Consider the following 16,294-nt stretch of genomic DNA (forward strand, 5'->3'; position numbering starts at 1 on the left):
ATTATTAACGGATTAACTTCAAACTTCACAACAAGGTTAATTACCATGAAACCACGGACAAGTTTGATAACCGCCATTATCCGACCGTAATTACTGGAGTAATTACCCTTGGTTTCATTAATGCGATGCATGCGTTCCATGATGTTGTATTGCACTCATTGATCTACCAGTTATGTTGAATGATTTCTCTTTTAATATCAATTACTCACAAATACTTCATATATTTCAATCATACAAACAACTGCTCATTCAATGTGTGACGGGCGTATTATATACCGCTCGCGGTAACCTTGTTCATTCTTGTTTATCGTGATCTATTTTATGTAGATCTCTTACTATGGTAATATTAAATAACATTATTTGTATTGTGCCTGTTTATACTGGTTTTAGGAAGAAGGTAAAAGCTGTCCAGAAAGGGAATGAAAGGTGTGGAAACTAGAGGGATAAGTTCTACACATGTTTAAACTACGAAGGAAACTGTTACCCAACTCTCACCGAAACCTACCCATAAAAGCTGCACTCTTATTTTTATAGACAAGACGCTTGCTTGTTTTCATATCATATATATATGTGATGGTATGTGTTTGTGGAATCAAGTTGTTGATATATAAAAAAAGGTTTATATACATCAGATCACAATATTGTATTCTAGTTCGAATGTACCTAAATGTATATATATATATGGCAACCCATGATTTCATTTATAGATCAAAGCATATTACGAGTTATACTTCTGAACAATTTCTCTGTTTGTGTTGGTGTATCTTAAGGATTTTAACTTTAGTAGAACATTGTCAGTTAGCAATATATGCTTCATTCCTTTTACCACTTTCCACAGATTATATTGTGTAAGGAGCATTCATCCTTAACATTATTAACAGTCATGGGTAAAAATTGAACCTGGAGAGGGTTGACATACTTTGCTAGTATGTAAGTATGTATAGGCAATCAATAACATTCATTTTATTTACCATAGTGTATCACACTAAAACGAAATTCCATGTTCTGAGGGATTCTAAAATGAAATTTCGAAAGTGTGATTGTTTTTAAAAATACCAACGTTGATAATTTTTCTTGGTTTTATCTAATTAATTCATTGCTCCCTCCATGAATGCAGTCTAGACTATAAATAGATAACAAATCTTAGTGACAAAGGTCAAATTATATAGATCATCCTCCATGGCCAGTGAAAGCATCAAGGAAATGATATCTTTATGAAACCTCAGACAAAGGATTTTTTTATTCTTAATGCTTAAAAATACATGTGTATATTTCTAATTCGCCACATGTTTTAATTTGACAAGTTCAATAAAAAAAAAAAAAAACAGAAAAACAGGCATTAATTTTTGTGTGTACCGGGTATGCACTTTATTATTTCAATGATACTCTATGTTTGAACTTTCAATATTTAAATGACCTATATGTGGTATAAGTGAAGACTTGATTTTTTTTATTATCAATCTTTTTGTAAAAACCATATTTGCCGTATTAAGTACCATGTTTTCTTGGTTTAATACTTAAAAACATTCAGCACAGTGGTATTCTTGTCCATCATATTGATTGGAAACTTAATCATTTGTTGAATAATGTGTTAAGTATGGTGCTAACATTGCTTCATCAGATTGAATAGGATTCCTCTATGACCTTTGACCCTTAAGGTATTTTTATGATGAAGAAGTAAGGAAAAATATATGGATGTGTATATTACGTAAGAGAAGTACTTAATATGACAAATATGGTTATTTTCTTTTGCTGATTATCTATTTTTAGAATTAAAGATTGTTCCCAAAGTCCACAAACATATACCTCATTATATACAGAGAATGAAATAATTCCACAGATTGGTAAAAGGACATTTGTTGACAGAAAGCTATGGAAACTGTTAATACTTCCAACAGCATAACAATAAGGGAGGTAACTGATAGTTACAAATCATAGTTGCAGTTATTAATTTGCCAGACTAATATCTTCATTAGCATATCAAAATTGTATATTATGAGGTATTATTTGTGAAGTGTTTGGTTTACCATCTATAATATTTCCTTTTAAGTACCTATCATAACTATATCATAGAAGATGTTTGAAATCTCCATTCAATTGGTACACAGTCCACAGGTAAGAGACAATTGCTTGCTGGTTCCACATCTTAGTCACCTGATTTTATAGTTTTATCAATTATGTATCGCGAGCTTTTCAAACAAATTGATACATAAATATTCATGTTGAACTCATGTTTACATGTGCAGTTGGCCGTTGAAAACATTTACACTTTGAAAAAAAATGAAAATACTAAGAGACAAGTGTTGTGTATTACCAAATGTACCATCTCTTGTATGTGAATTTTTATTGTACAATTTTTGAAAAAAGTGGGAGGTATAACAATGTAATCCTCACATCTTTATGTCAAATATTGCCTTACATCAATACTTCATGAATAGAATATTGATTTCAGTCAAACCTGAGATGTCCTTACATAATGGCAATGCCTAGGCGACATAAAGATAAGTGAAATCTGTATATTTAATTCCGTTATAGGAATTTTCAGTTTCAATAAAGATTTGTTTACTGTATGTCTTTTCTGCTTCAGCATTTTTTTTACAGTATTTTGGTATGATTGCCTTGTGATTAAAGTCAGGCTAAATGTGAAGAAGTGTGGAATCTATCCCTACTGAATGAGGGTGCAGATACTTCCACAATCCTGATTAGCTGATGCTTTCCAGACCAGTAAATATTTCTAGATTTTCAAGGACACTACAGTATTAAAGAGAAAACAATCCAGGTTTGATATCATTAAACTTAACTTCACAATTTATCAAAAACTTTTCTTATATTATAATCACAAAGCAGGATTGTTATCATTGAGATACAGTTAACCAGGAATATTCTCCTCTAATAATTTCTTTTGATTTTTCATTTTTTTTTCATTCAATACATGTTCTGAGTTTAGTATCTTCTTTGGCATTATTTTTCACAAAACGAGGATGTAATGAGGACATAACTTGAAACAGCAGTTGTTTTTTCATGCTGCTCTTTATTTTTATTGTACATGCTGAAGTTGCTATTTTCTTATGTGTATAATAAAAGCTACAAGTTTTCACATCTGTTTATCACTTATAACAGTCTTAAATTTTCAAAAATTACTGGTAAAGGTATTTGGATAAACACGCTATGTGTACAACATGTGCAAAATTGCTTCTGTCATAACATTGTAGGTACACTTAAAACGCAATTTATATTTTTTTACTTGAATTTTATAGTGTTTAAAATATAATCTTGTTCATTACAGACCTAATTTCTGATAGTATATATAGGTTCTGTCTTTATTGCTAAATTGTGATGCCTTCACAAAATTGAAGACATTAAAAGCCTAGTAAATAAGAGTCGGGTCACCAAGCCTCTCTGAGCTATATTTTTCTTTGTGTTTGGTGTGTTTTACATTTTGTATTGGTAGATATTATAAACATTGTGAATGGTTTATGTACAGTAACACTAAACACGTTTGCCCTGTGTATGGAGCATCACTGTCACCTTGTTTTTCAATGTTTCTTTTTGAACAACTCATTTATGTCTCTTTAATTGTATTGCCAAACCTTTTCAAAATACCGTTTTATTCTTCTGGACAATTTTAATAGTAGTGTTTGATGTGATATTTGAAACTAGTCCAAGGTTGTTGACAGTGTTTGATTGGCAAGTCATCAGCAGTTCTTTGAGACATTGCTTTTTTATTCAAGCAGAGTGACTAGACAGAAGTATTTGAAAAGCATTAATTTCTTTCATGTTTTACTGCATCTCTTCAGTGAATGCTCTTGAATTCATTTTGTCATTACTTCACACAAATATCTAGGCACTGTAAAGAAATACTTAACAAATTTCTTTACATATATTAACAAACAGGTTTTGTTTGTTAATGTGTGCTTGTTTCAAAATGATGATAATATACTGTAAGAAAACTTTGACAGATTTTATATTTTATATGTTTTCTTGACTTAAATACACACAAAAATAACCTTACACTGAAAATGTAGCACACAATGTTCAAGTGTTTTACAATGCAGAATATGACCAGAAAACACATCTTTTTTTGAACCATTGGATATGGTAGTGGTACACGGTACATCATAAATAGTTCTTCGTTACCTGCTGGTTATTCCGTCTTTGCGTATTGCAGAGTTATCTTCTCTTGGGAGCAGGTATTGATTGTTACGTCACTTATTCGTGAGAGTAACGTCATCAATTTGTGAGAAAACGACGTAATTTTCTAACACAGACCAATGACGTAACAATCAATACCTGCTCCCAAGAGAAGATAACTCTGCAATACGCAATGACGGAATACTAATACGGTAACATAATGAAGACTATACCTGTGTATATGTAACTTGGTTTATTCTTTTTCAAAACAAGGTATTGAACAAAGATTTTGTAAAATTTGTGTGTGGATACCATAAAAAGGAAATTAGCAAAAACCTGAAAAAAATCTAGAAATGCATGTGATATATATACAAGGCTCTATCAAACATCTAAGTCTGGTGCAATTTATGAGACAAGTTGATCAAAATATTTCTAATATTATTATTTTCTTCAAATTTTGTACAATTTTGTGAATTGTCTTTATAGGTAGTATTGTCCGAGAACAAACTATGTTAATCTGGAGGTTTGATTTGTCTTTATGAATCATCCTGACATTATATATTGGTGTCCATTATTCATCTCGGATATTGTGTGGCATTCTGTATTGTTGTGTAGTCTGTATTTTACATAAATAGACATAAACCACTATTGAGCTATAGATAGTTTATCAGATTTGATTTACTACAAAGCTATATTAAAAGAACAACCACCCTGTCAATATAAAAATGTTATCTTTTTCTGCTAAAAGAAGGGAGTAATATTTGAAAATTAGAAATAGACATTTTGTCTGAATTGTTATGTAAAAATTGCTGAAAATTTCAATTTTCAATTTCATTACCAATGTGTTTTTTTAAAAGTAAAATCATACTTGTTAATTTTAAATCGGTATTTTGATACAAATATATATGTAAAGAATGTGTTGTAGAGGGCTGCATTGTTTGTGGACGTTGTATTTGTATTACCGTCAGCCATAGCAGTTTACCAATAAACATGTTCGTTCCTATATCACAGAATCTTCCTTTATTATACAACTACCAGATTCGCTGTGTCTGGGACATATCTCAAATACTCCTGTCACCTACATGTACAGTTGTGTAATAAAAAAAATGTATGGGCGTACCTCTTGGGATGGCGTTGTGTCGCATACAGAAATTGGGTCTTGACTGCAACTACATGTATATTGAAGCAGAAGTAGAAGACGCTTTCCCTGCCGGGACATCTGGACAATGTATTCTGTCACCTGTTCTTACCAAAGTTTACATGAGGTGTATATTGCTCTAATAATATAATTTTCTGAGTTTGTCACTAATACTGTGGTAAAGTAATTTTAAATAAAGTACTGGTAACCGTGAAATTGAAATTCATCCTCAATCTCTGCCACTGGCGCTTTGGCCCAGGCAAGAGATACTTTTAGCTCACCTGCCCGAAGGGCAAGTGAGCTTATGCCGTGGCGCAGCGTTCGTCGTCAACTTTTTCTTTAAAACCTATCTCCTAAACGCCAAATTGGATTTCAACCAAATTTATTCTGCAATAATTTCTTAAATAAATGAGGATGGTTCGACCCCTGGGGCCAGGGGGGCGGGGCCCTGAAGGGGAACTTAGCTAAATTTGCTTTAAAACGCATCTCCTCCTAAACACCAGAGACGATTTCAACTAAATTCAGTCTGAAGCATTACTAGGGGAGGGCAATCATTTCTTAAATATATGAGGTTGGTTCGACCTCTGAGGCCAGGGGGGTGGGGCCCTGAATAGGAACTTAGCTAAATTTGCTTTAAAACGCATCTCCTACTGAACGCCAGTGAGGATTTCAACCAAATTTAGTCTGAAGCATCACTAGCGGAGGGCAATCATTTCTTACATAAATGAGGTTGGTTCGACCCCTGAGGCCAGGGGGCGGGGCCCTGAAGGGGAACTTAGCTATATTTGCTTTAAAACACATCTCCTCCTAAATACCAGAGAATATTTCAACCAAATTTGCTTTGAAACTTCATTGGGGGAGGGCAATCATTTCCTAAATAAATGAGACTGGTTCGACCCCTGGGGCTAGGAAGACCGGGCCCCAAAGAGGAAAATTATCTAATATTTTGCTTTAAGACGCTGAAACCCCCTAATTGCCTGCAAACATTTCTTAATTGAATGAGGTTGATTTGACCCCTGCGTTCCGAAGAAATAGTACAGCTAGATTGTCATATTCTATGGCATAGTTTTTATAAATTGTTAAAAATTGGTTTTTAGGTTTGTAAAAGCTTATAGTTGAATGAAAATTAAACTATTGTCTAATTACACCCTGTAATATGACATATTACTTATTTCAAAATCTATTAACATGGCAACTCAGTGGAGGCCCCTGATTAGTTGAAAGTCAGATATTGTGGTCCCAGTTGGGTTAGAACATAGATCTTGTCTGGATTTGAGGAAATTTCATATAAAGGTGTACTAATGCATTCAGTTGTAATGACTTAAATGTAAAACCAGGTGAGCGATACAGGTCCAGTGGACCTCTTGTTTCTTTAGGCCAGTTAATTTTGCAAGGGAAATTGTGATAAATGTTTTGATCATGAATACTTAAATGACTTGTTAAATATTTCATAAAACAAGTAAACATATGTTAATGTTTTTTTTGCAAAGGGGATTGTTGGTCCTGTTTGTATCAAATTCAGCTTGCACAGTAGGCCATCAGCAATATCATCACTTCCACTTCAGTTAGCCCCTGTTCTCTGTGTACTGGTATTACAGTGTACATGGAATAATAAGAAATGCTTTCTGAATACAGTGAAGTTATGCTACCATTTTTCTGCCATTCCCTTCTTCATGTTCATCATTTGGGGTAATCTCATCAACTGGTTTGCCCATTGTCAGCATATTGTAACCGGTGGTCTACTGTGCTAGGTGCCTTTGGCATGGTATTTCAGTGAGGAGACACTCTAAAGTCGACATCAGATTCGCGCCATCACAAGAAGGCGAGTAATATAAACCAACATGCCCCTTCCAGCACACATACACAGATACGTTCAATGGCATTAACTGTTAATTATTTAAACGTCTTAATAAATAATTTCAACCAAATTTAACAGGGAGCATCTTTAGGGGAAGGAGATTCAAGATTGTACAAATGAATTCCCTGACCCCCCAGGGGACAGGTGGGCGTGGCCAAAAGGGTACATTTTACAGTATGCCTTTAAATGATATCTCCTAATGGACTATTTGGCAGATTTCAACCAAATTTAACAGGGAGCATCTTTAGGGGAAGGGGATTCAAGATTGTACAAATTCCCTGACGCTCCAGGGGACAGATAAAATATTAAGAAAAAAAAATAAGAGTATTTTTATCATATCAAATCAAACATTATTATGAGTTCTATATTTTACAGTCACTTATTTTTAGCATATGGTTTAAGGGAGGGGGGTTAGGAACTTGAGGGATAAGGGGTAAAATGTAAAATAACTTTTTCTACAATGTTTGAAGAAGAACTTGAAACTTTTACACATGGTAGATATATGTATTGAGTGCATGACACTTTCGGATTTTTGATATGACCCCCAGGGGCAGGGCCAGAGGGGATCAACCGGATAGGTTCAAATTTAAAAAAAAAAGTCTTAAAGCATATCAAATTAAACATTATGATGAGTTCTACATTTTAAAGCAATTAAAAAGGGGTAAAATAACTTTTACTACACTGTTTGAAGTAGGAACTTGAAACATTTGGACTTGGTAGATATGTGTATGGGGAAGTGCACCATCTAAGATGGGACATCCTGTAATGGCCCAATTACTATTAGCCTTTTCTACCAATATAATTTTAATAGACGGGCTGTGCTGTTCTCCTACAGCCCTTGTTCTTAATTTCTGTTCATCTACCTTCACAGCCTAACTGAAACAATGTATTTCCTTTGTTTTTCTTGTCGATATTTTTAGAAGCATATGTTTGATTTATCGATTGCTGATATTGGGGGTACAAATGCAAAAAGTGAATATTGTGTCCTGTTGACGTGGCATTGACATGTCAGTCGTTCAAAATTTCGGATTTATTTATTGTTATATCCTTCATTGGCACACAGAAAATGCTCCAAAATGAAGTCGCTTATCAGAGTCAAAAATGAAACACCAAAGACAAAAGTCTTCGACAAGTAACTTTATTAAAATGAAATCTTAATTTCCAGTGGCAAGATTCCAAACTAAAACGAAAATATCCTAGTAAGCTGTTTTACTGAAAGTCCAAAAGAGTTTATTTCATACTGTCTTCTTCGATGAGCAAGATTTGCCTTTACACAACACAAAAGATGCTCACGACAGCAACGACCGGTCAAACAGGTACAGTCCGAGTTCGGAATGGTTGTTGGTCCGAATCCTCTCCAGACGAGTCTGAGTGTCGGCTATTTCTTTGATCTTTTGGTACTTCTGCTCCATGAATTCATCCTCGATAAACGCTTTGAGCTGAAAGTTTACAAATCAAGAAATATACATCAACAGCTTAATTTTGTAACTTTTCTTTTCTTTAAGCATGTTAAGGTAAACGACAAGCGATAATGGGACGTAAGATAAAGACTTGTGATTTCTCTTATCATTCACTAAATTACAACAGTTAAGTTTGTGTTGATAGAAACTTATTTTGCGAGCTTTCGAACAGGTCTGATTCCATTGTCAATCAAGCAAATAGTTCAAATGGCCTATGTGTCGACTCTTAACCGTTGAAAACAACTCACTTAGCCACAATGTGCCGAGTCAGTAAAATCAAATGTCAATTATATGCAAATAGCACTCAAATGCTGCAGGCAGTCAGAGAGACGGGCAATTTCGCCCGCTTTAGAAAACAATTTATCAAAAGGATTAAACTCCATCACTGACGAATTCCGAAAATATAGATACAAAACTACTTCTCGGAGGGACACTGCTACAAATTTACAGTTTTCACGCCATCAACATATTTTTGTATTCCTTTCTCACAAGTATTGCATGTAAACCAATTCTATCTACGAGATTAACGCCAATATCTGTGTAACGATGCATAGCAATGTATGCATATCGGTAACAAAATAAACGTGTGTATACGTGCAACCATCATGCCTGCATTAACATCGAGAACCACCCAAGGGTATCGTTGGGATTATAAATGTTGCACAGTGATGCATGGATTGCATGAAATTAATAGGTAGCTAGCTTATTTTCATAACTATCTATATGAGATATCTTATATACGATATGAGATATCTTATATATAGTATATGAGATATCTCATATGCTATATAAGATATCTTTTTTTTTTTTTGAAATACAGGATCGACATTGCTCCTTGAATAAATGTTAAGTTGGCTTGCCATATTGAACAACTAGCCGAGCCAAGTTTTGGAATCAAATACAAACAAAGTAGGCCTTCATTCTTAAATATAACAGGTTTAAGGAAAGGTTGTAATACATAAACGACATTAGCTACATTGCATCCTTTTAAAAACTTGAAAATGGAAACAAATGTGATTTCACGGTTATCGGGCACGAATCATTAGTGTAAGAAGGACAGTTAGTGTTAGACATGTTATTAGATACGTTTCATGACGATATTCATGCAGATCGTATATATGTACCTGAATTATGGTTAAACATATGGTTCCCAACACCTTCCCCGTATCACAACTATCTTTTATTTTCAAAAACCCCACTATAATATTTAACCAGGTTTACGCGGAAAGGTATAAAAAGGAAGCGACGTTCGGTAATGCACTTATTTTCGGTACCACACAAGGCACTCAGCACGAACTTACATGTGGGAAGTTATGCGACGTAGCAGAAAAGTGAGTTTTCTTGTACTTATTCAACAGGTCCTTCTGGTTCTTCAGAACATGTGCAGTGACCTTTGTAACGTAGCTCCACGCAGTTTCACCAGTGTCATCTCGTTCATAACACTGTAAATGTAACATAAAAAGATATATTTCAAATACTAGCATTCAACGATATTGTATAAACACAGAGCCTTGACTATGAGCATGTTATAGAAGCTCAATGTACTCAACAACATGAACAGAAATAGAGAACTTGTAAATGTCGATTTTTTTCGAGTATAACTGTATTTCTACTATGCGAATATTTGTTTTCTCTATATAAAGGCCGGTGCACATTAGTCTCCAACAATACTTCATCATTCTACGTGCAGTTCCCTAAATCGGTGTAGCATTTCTTAGTTCTGTGCGGCGTTAGGTAAAACAACACACAAAATTCTCTTCGTAAACTGTGTATAGAATTATTTCGGTTTTAAATGGACATTTTATGTAACTCTTAATTATAAAAAAAAAAAGTATAAGGTCATTATGTTTATTACCCCTTTTCTTTGTTAAGACTTTAGTTTCTAGAACATCTGCGTCTCTGCGTTAACCTTTACAGAAAGCCTACCTGTATAAATCTGTCCGAATGGACGTTAATTGAATGGAAGTCAAAGGTCATCCCCCTCTTGACCATATAACCCATTAACTTCTCTGCGTTTTGCAGCTCCATTTCCGAGTAGGATCGGAACAGTCCCTCGAACCCTGGGAGGGTCACATTGTGCCGCGCGAAACAGTAGGACTGTAACAGGAATACAACATGATCACACAGTTGTGACGAAAGAAGGACGTTTAAGATAATGAGTTGCAATAGTCGAATACTTTTAGTAGGAGAAATTGAGAGTGCATATACGTCATAATAACAAAGTAGTAGTAGATACGTCCCATTGGTAAGGTACAGGCAGTATTAGATATTGACAGTATAAAACATGTCACAATGGTAATTTACATGTAGTAGATATTGACAGTATAAAACACGTCACAATGGCAATTTACATGTAGTAGATATTGACAGTATAAAACACGTCACAATGGTAATTACATGTAGTAGATATTGACAGTAAAAATAGTCACAATTTTTATTATTTATTTTTGTTAAAATGGTATGGACAGTAAAATAATACATTACAATGGCCAGGTACTGGTAGTAGGATAGGAAAGACTGCCTGATGTTTCTGTTGACATGGCTACGTGGTTGTACCTCATCAAAGCCGTACAACAGTTCTGGCGCTGTGCAACAAAGACAGTTTGATTTCGAGTATAAATTTCAATACTTATATAAAAAAAGCATTGATGATTGTGATTTCAGAAAACAATATCATGCTCCAACTGACTGTTATACTTTTTATGGTTTACCCTAGCGCATAAACTATAAGTCCCTTGTTAGCGCTACTCGCCGAAACATAGAACACATGAACGTACATGACCAGTTCATGAATTAATCTTGTAGTCGTACAAATTATTCATTCACATTAAGATATTTTTTGCATTACCGAAGAAAAATATGAATTCAAATACATTTTCAATGGGTTTTTTTCTGAGTAATTGTTATGAGTAATCAATGTTTGGATTTTTTAACCTCTTTAGCAGAAATTGAAGGGATCAATTTCATTGTGGCCTTTACCATTCAAACAATATATAGAAAGTATGTCCAGATTAATCAATATAAAACAAATGCCACAACAAAACTGTAGTTTTGTCTGTGATTTTTATTGCATGGTGAAAGAGGTATTTTAAGCTGTATTCTTACTGTCTAAACTGTTCGATATCATCTAGAAACGTGTGCTTACTTTCATTGTTTTAATTTATAAACATGATAATAGAATTATTTTTAAGCTGTATTAGACTTGTTCAATATAATCAACCAACAGGTGTTATTTTCGTATAACAACATTATACTTTTTTTCCACCAATTACTGTGTAACAGTGTGCACTTTGTACCGAATATATTTGTACACTCTTTTATACGTTATATAAAATCCCTCACATACAAGTACATTACTTTTTTTAATTTGTTAAATCTTGCTCTAGTGATACAGCCCGTTTTCAGACTTTGTTATATGCATGTCAGTTTTGCTTATCTGTGATTGGCCGGGACCTCATTCAGAGGCACTGACAAATTGCAATGCTTGTTTAACAACTGCACGAGAGGTTAACATCGCATTCCGGTAACTTCTCGTGAGGTTATCATCAACCGTACTCTACATAGTAATTTTAGGGAATATCCATCAAGCAACATATATTTTAACCAATCAAAAAGCCGGATTTCCGACCGCTAGGTTCCGTCATTGTTTTAACAAATATGGCCGATGACAGACGGGAGGCTCCTCGGTGTGCGAGCGTCTGTAATTACGGTTCAATGAAAATTATAATTGTGTTGCCCCGTCTCTCTATCGTATGCATGTTTTAGGTTATTAGGAGGATTTGTCGACACTTGAGGGGTGATAGTCTCTTCTGTCTTTACACCGGGGAAGTTTACCTTTTTGGGGTAGACATATCCTCAAATTTACCTAAAAAGGTCAATAATTGTATAATGTGACTGCTGCAAATTATCATAAAACAATTTCGTATCCTACCCCAGGGACTTATATGGGTCGCAGATTGATACGGGGTAGGATATGGAAATAAATGCCTTGACAAAAACACGTTAATGGACATTAAACATCCATATTTTTATCTTATACTTTGAATCTGAAACATCAGATGAACACATGTATGTGGTATTGGATATGCATTCGACAAATTGTATACTTTGTTTGTATTAACTATATTACATTAGGGTATTCCCGATACTCATGCTAGTGCATATGGCTTTTGTCAGAGCACTCTGTATCCGTCACAGCGAGAATATCATTTGGAGCCGTATACGACTCTTTCGGGGCAAAGAAAGTCCTGTCTCATGTTGATTTCTTGACATTCGATTCTATATCATAAGTGCTACAGTTTCATACGGATTCCGTGCACTGTTGTTATGGATTTCGATAAACCTGCTCTGCCGGAATTCGTGTCGCATATGTCATCAAATAGACGCTCTGACGGAATTTCATCAGCACGGGTATCGGGATTTATTACCCCCGTAATAATATAACACATGTACACAATACATTATATAACTTTAATTCCCCCTTTTCCACAACCACTATCACAACCATCCCAGTATTGTTTTTGTTTTTTTACCTATGTTGACATATTTTTTATTCGAAATTACGTTAGTCACCCACTGCATACTGATGACTTGAACACGAAGATGCCTCTTTCAGTAAGTCGTAAGTATATGATGTATACGTACCTGGCTCGTCCGGGGGTGAAACCTCTACAATTTGACTGTTGCCCGGCCCCACGTAGGCCAACCACGCCAGACTCGCCACGAACACACCTAATACCCACATCCGCATGTCTAATTAACTCTTACAAGATTTATTGTCCTAATTAACACTGGAAATATCGGCAGTTAGCTGACTATCCATGAGATACAACAATACGATAACTCTACCCAGAGTAAACAAAAGATAACAGTTTTATCAGTGACAAGGTGCGTGGAACATCAGTATCCACGAGTACCCGATAATTCATCACCCTCACCGTACCGTGGTATGACTTCAATGTAACCCGAGTACCCGAAATACCGTATTATCACTTCAACCTACCCCGGAGTCCCTAATACTGTATCACCCTACCATTAAATTACTTCAATGTACCCCGATAACCCGATACTTCATTACCCTTCCGATGTAGCCCGAGTACCCGATATACCGTATTATCACTTCAATGTATGACTTCGATGTAACTTGAGTGCCCGATCTACCGGATCGCCACTTCAATTTATGACTTCGATGTAACCCGAGTACCCGATCTACAGTTTTATCACTTCAATGTATGACTTCGATGTAATCCGAGTACTCGATCTACAGTATTATCACTTCAATGTATGACTTCGATGTAACCCGAATACCCGATCTACAGTATTATCACTTCAATGTATGACTTCGATGTAATCCGAGTACCCGATCTACAGTATTATCACTTCAATGTATGACTTCAATGTAACCCGAGTACCCGATCTACCGGATTGCCACTGCAATGTATGACTTCAATGTAACCCGAGTACCCGATCTACAGTATTATCACTTCAATGTATGACTTCAATGTAATCCGAGTACCCGATCTACCGTATTATCACTTCAATGTATGACTTCAATGTAACCCGAGTACCCGATTTACCGGATTGCCACTGCAATGTATGACTTCAATGTAACCCGAGTACCCGATCTACAATATTATCACTTCAATGTATGACTTCGATGTAACCCGAGTACCCGATCTACAGTATTATCACTTCAATGGATGACTTCGATGTAACCCGAGTACCCGATCTACAGTATTATCCCTTCAATGTATGACTTCAATGTAATCCGAGTCCCCGATCTACCGTATTATCACTTCAATGTATGACTTCAATGTAACCCGAGTACCCGATCTACAGTATTATCGCTTCAATGTATGACTTCGATGTAACCCGAGTACACGATCTACAGTATTATCACTTCAATGTATGACTTCAATGTAACCCGAGTCCCCGATTTACCGGATTGCCACTGCAATGTATGACTTCAATGTAACCCGAGTACCCGATCTACAGTATTATCCCTTCAATGTATGACTTCGATGTAACCCGAGTACCCGATCCACAGTATTATCACTTCAATGTATGACTTCGATATAATCCGAGTTCCCGATCTACAGTATTATCACTTCAATGTATGCCTTCGATATAATCCGAGTACCCGATCTACAGTATTATCCCTTCAATGTATGACTTCGATGTAACCCGAGTACCCGAGCTACAGTATTATAACTTCAATGTATGACTTCGATGTAACCCGAGTCCCCGATCTACAGTATTATCACTTCAATGTATGACTTCAATGTAATCCGAGTCCCCGATCTACCGTATTATCACTTCAATGTATGACTTCAATGTAATCCGAGTCCCCGATCTACCGTATTATCACTTCAATGTATGACTTCAATGCAACCCGAGTACCCGATTTACCGGATTGCCACTGCAATGTATGACTTCAATGTAACCCGAGTACCCGATCTACAATATTATCACTTCAATGTATGACTTCGATGTACCCCGAGTACCCGATCTACAGTATTATCACTTCAATGTATGACTTCGATATAATCCGAGTACCCGATCTACAGTATTATCACTTCAATGTATGACTTCGATGTAACCCGAGTACCCGATCTACAGTTTTATCACTTCAACCTACCCAGATTCCCCAATACTTCATCACTCTACCGTTAAAGAACTTCAACGAATCCAGATCTAGAGTACCAAATACTTCTTACCCTAACGTTATATGACTTCAACGTATCTCATATTAAATCATCCTTCATTTACCGTATTTTTTGTATACCTTTCATAAAGTCCAACGAGATGAGCTTCCATGGTAGAAAGTATCAAAAGGCTGATTGACGTATCAGATGCTGAGGAAAGCATCAGTTTAAAGGGAGAATTCAGAGTGGATTGTAATTGTACGCGACCATCCGTGTTTCATTAAGTAAGAAAATTCATTTTTTTCTGGTATTTTATAAGAAACCAGACTGTATCTTTTCTAATGTAACACTTCGCATAGTTACATGTAGAAGATTAAACCTAGTTCTCAGGATGATGGCGCATTCAACTAAAAAAACAAAAAAAAATCAAAAAAAAAATCAACTAAGGTATTAACGAATCGTCAGTTGTTTAGTGTGCAATTACGGTACACAACCATTGCGCACTTTACGCGGTAGATATATAGTACAGGTAAAGGAGAGGTCAACTACAATCCATATCCGTGTACAGTATATATAACAGGTAAACATGACTGTGAATGTCGAATTTTAGGACTTCATTTTCTTTTTTAACAGGGAAGTCTCCATAACCCTTATGGATCGTAGTCTATTCCCCAATCTTGTCATTTTACTCCTCGGGAACTGTTTTCGATAGGATTTGTTTGAGATTTTCAGAAACCCTGAATCAGCCCCTGTTATATGCTATTCTATTCATAGAGTTTCTTAAAAGCTATTTAAATTGACTTGATAATAACAATAAGTGCAAACTGCCTCATCTCTATGATTTAGTTGGCGTATGGCATCAACACCGTAGTGTATTGAATATGAACATCGTTTTGAAATTGTATTTTGTTCATTATAATATATATCATCTTATCATTTTGTCTGACAATACCTTTCTACATCCTGTCTATGATAAGGTTCATTCACGAGAATAAATGCACTCGTTCGGAATCTCTTTTGAAATTAGATATGATATGTCAGGGTGTCTGATGTCATGGACCAG

The 16,294-nt window shown here is 35.4% G+C and overlaps 2 protein-coding genes across 2 annotated transcripts in view; one reads left to right on the forward strand and one right to left on the reverse strand.

Annotated features, from left to right (window-relative positions):
* LOC110445712 (cilia- and flagella-associated protein 251-like) overlaps window positions 1-5,136 on the forward strand; it is a 15,949-nt gene extending 10,813 nt beyond the window's left edge. Inside the window, exon 11 of the mRNA XM_021490494.1 lies at window positions 391-5,136. The gene's annotated coding sequence lies outside the window, so the exon portion shown is untranslated. The remainder of the gene's footprint in view (window positions 1-390) is intronic.
* A 3,112-nt stretch (window positions 5,137-8,248) lies between these two features.
* LOC110445592 (soma ferritin-like) lies at window positions 8,249-13,491 on the reverse strand. The gene is made up of 5 exons (XM_021490273.1): window positions 13,232-13,491; window positions 11,072-11,172; window positions 10,514-10,684; window positions 9,889-10,029; window positions 8,249-8,566 (listed from the first exon to the last, which is right to left on the reverse strand). Exons 1-5 carry the CDS (start codon window positions 13,335-13,337, stop codon window positions 8,417-8,419), a joined length of 669 nt encoding a protein of 222 aa, XP_021345948.1. The 5' UTR covers window positions 13,338-13,491; the 3' UTR covers window positions 8,249-8,416.
* Between the last annotated feature and the right edge of the window lie 2,803 nt (window positions 13,492-16,294).

The sequence above is a fragment of the Mizuhopecten yessoensis genome, unplaced genomic scaffold (assembly GCF_002113885.1).
Source record: "Mizuhopecten yessoensis strain PY_sf001 unplaced genomic scaffold, ASM211388v2 scaffold259, whole genome shotgun sequence".
NCBI classification, from domain to species: Eukaryota; Metazoa; Mollusca; class Bivalvia; order Pectinida; family Pectinidae; genus Mizuhopecten; species Mizuhopecten yessoensis.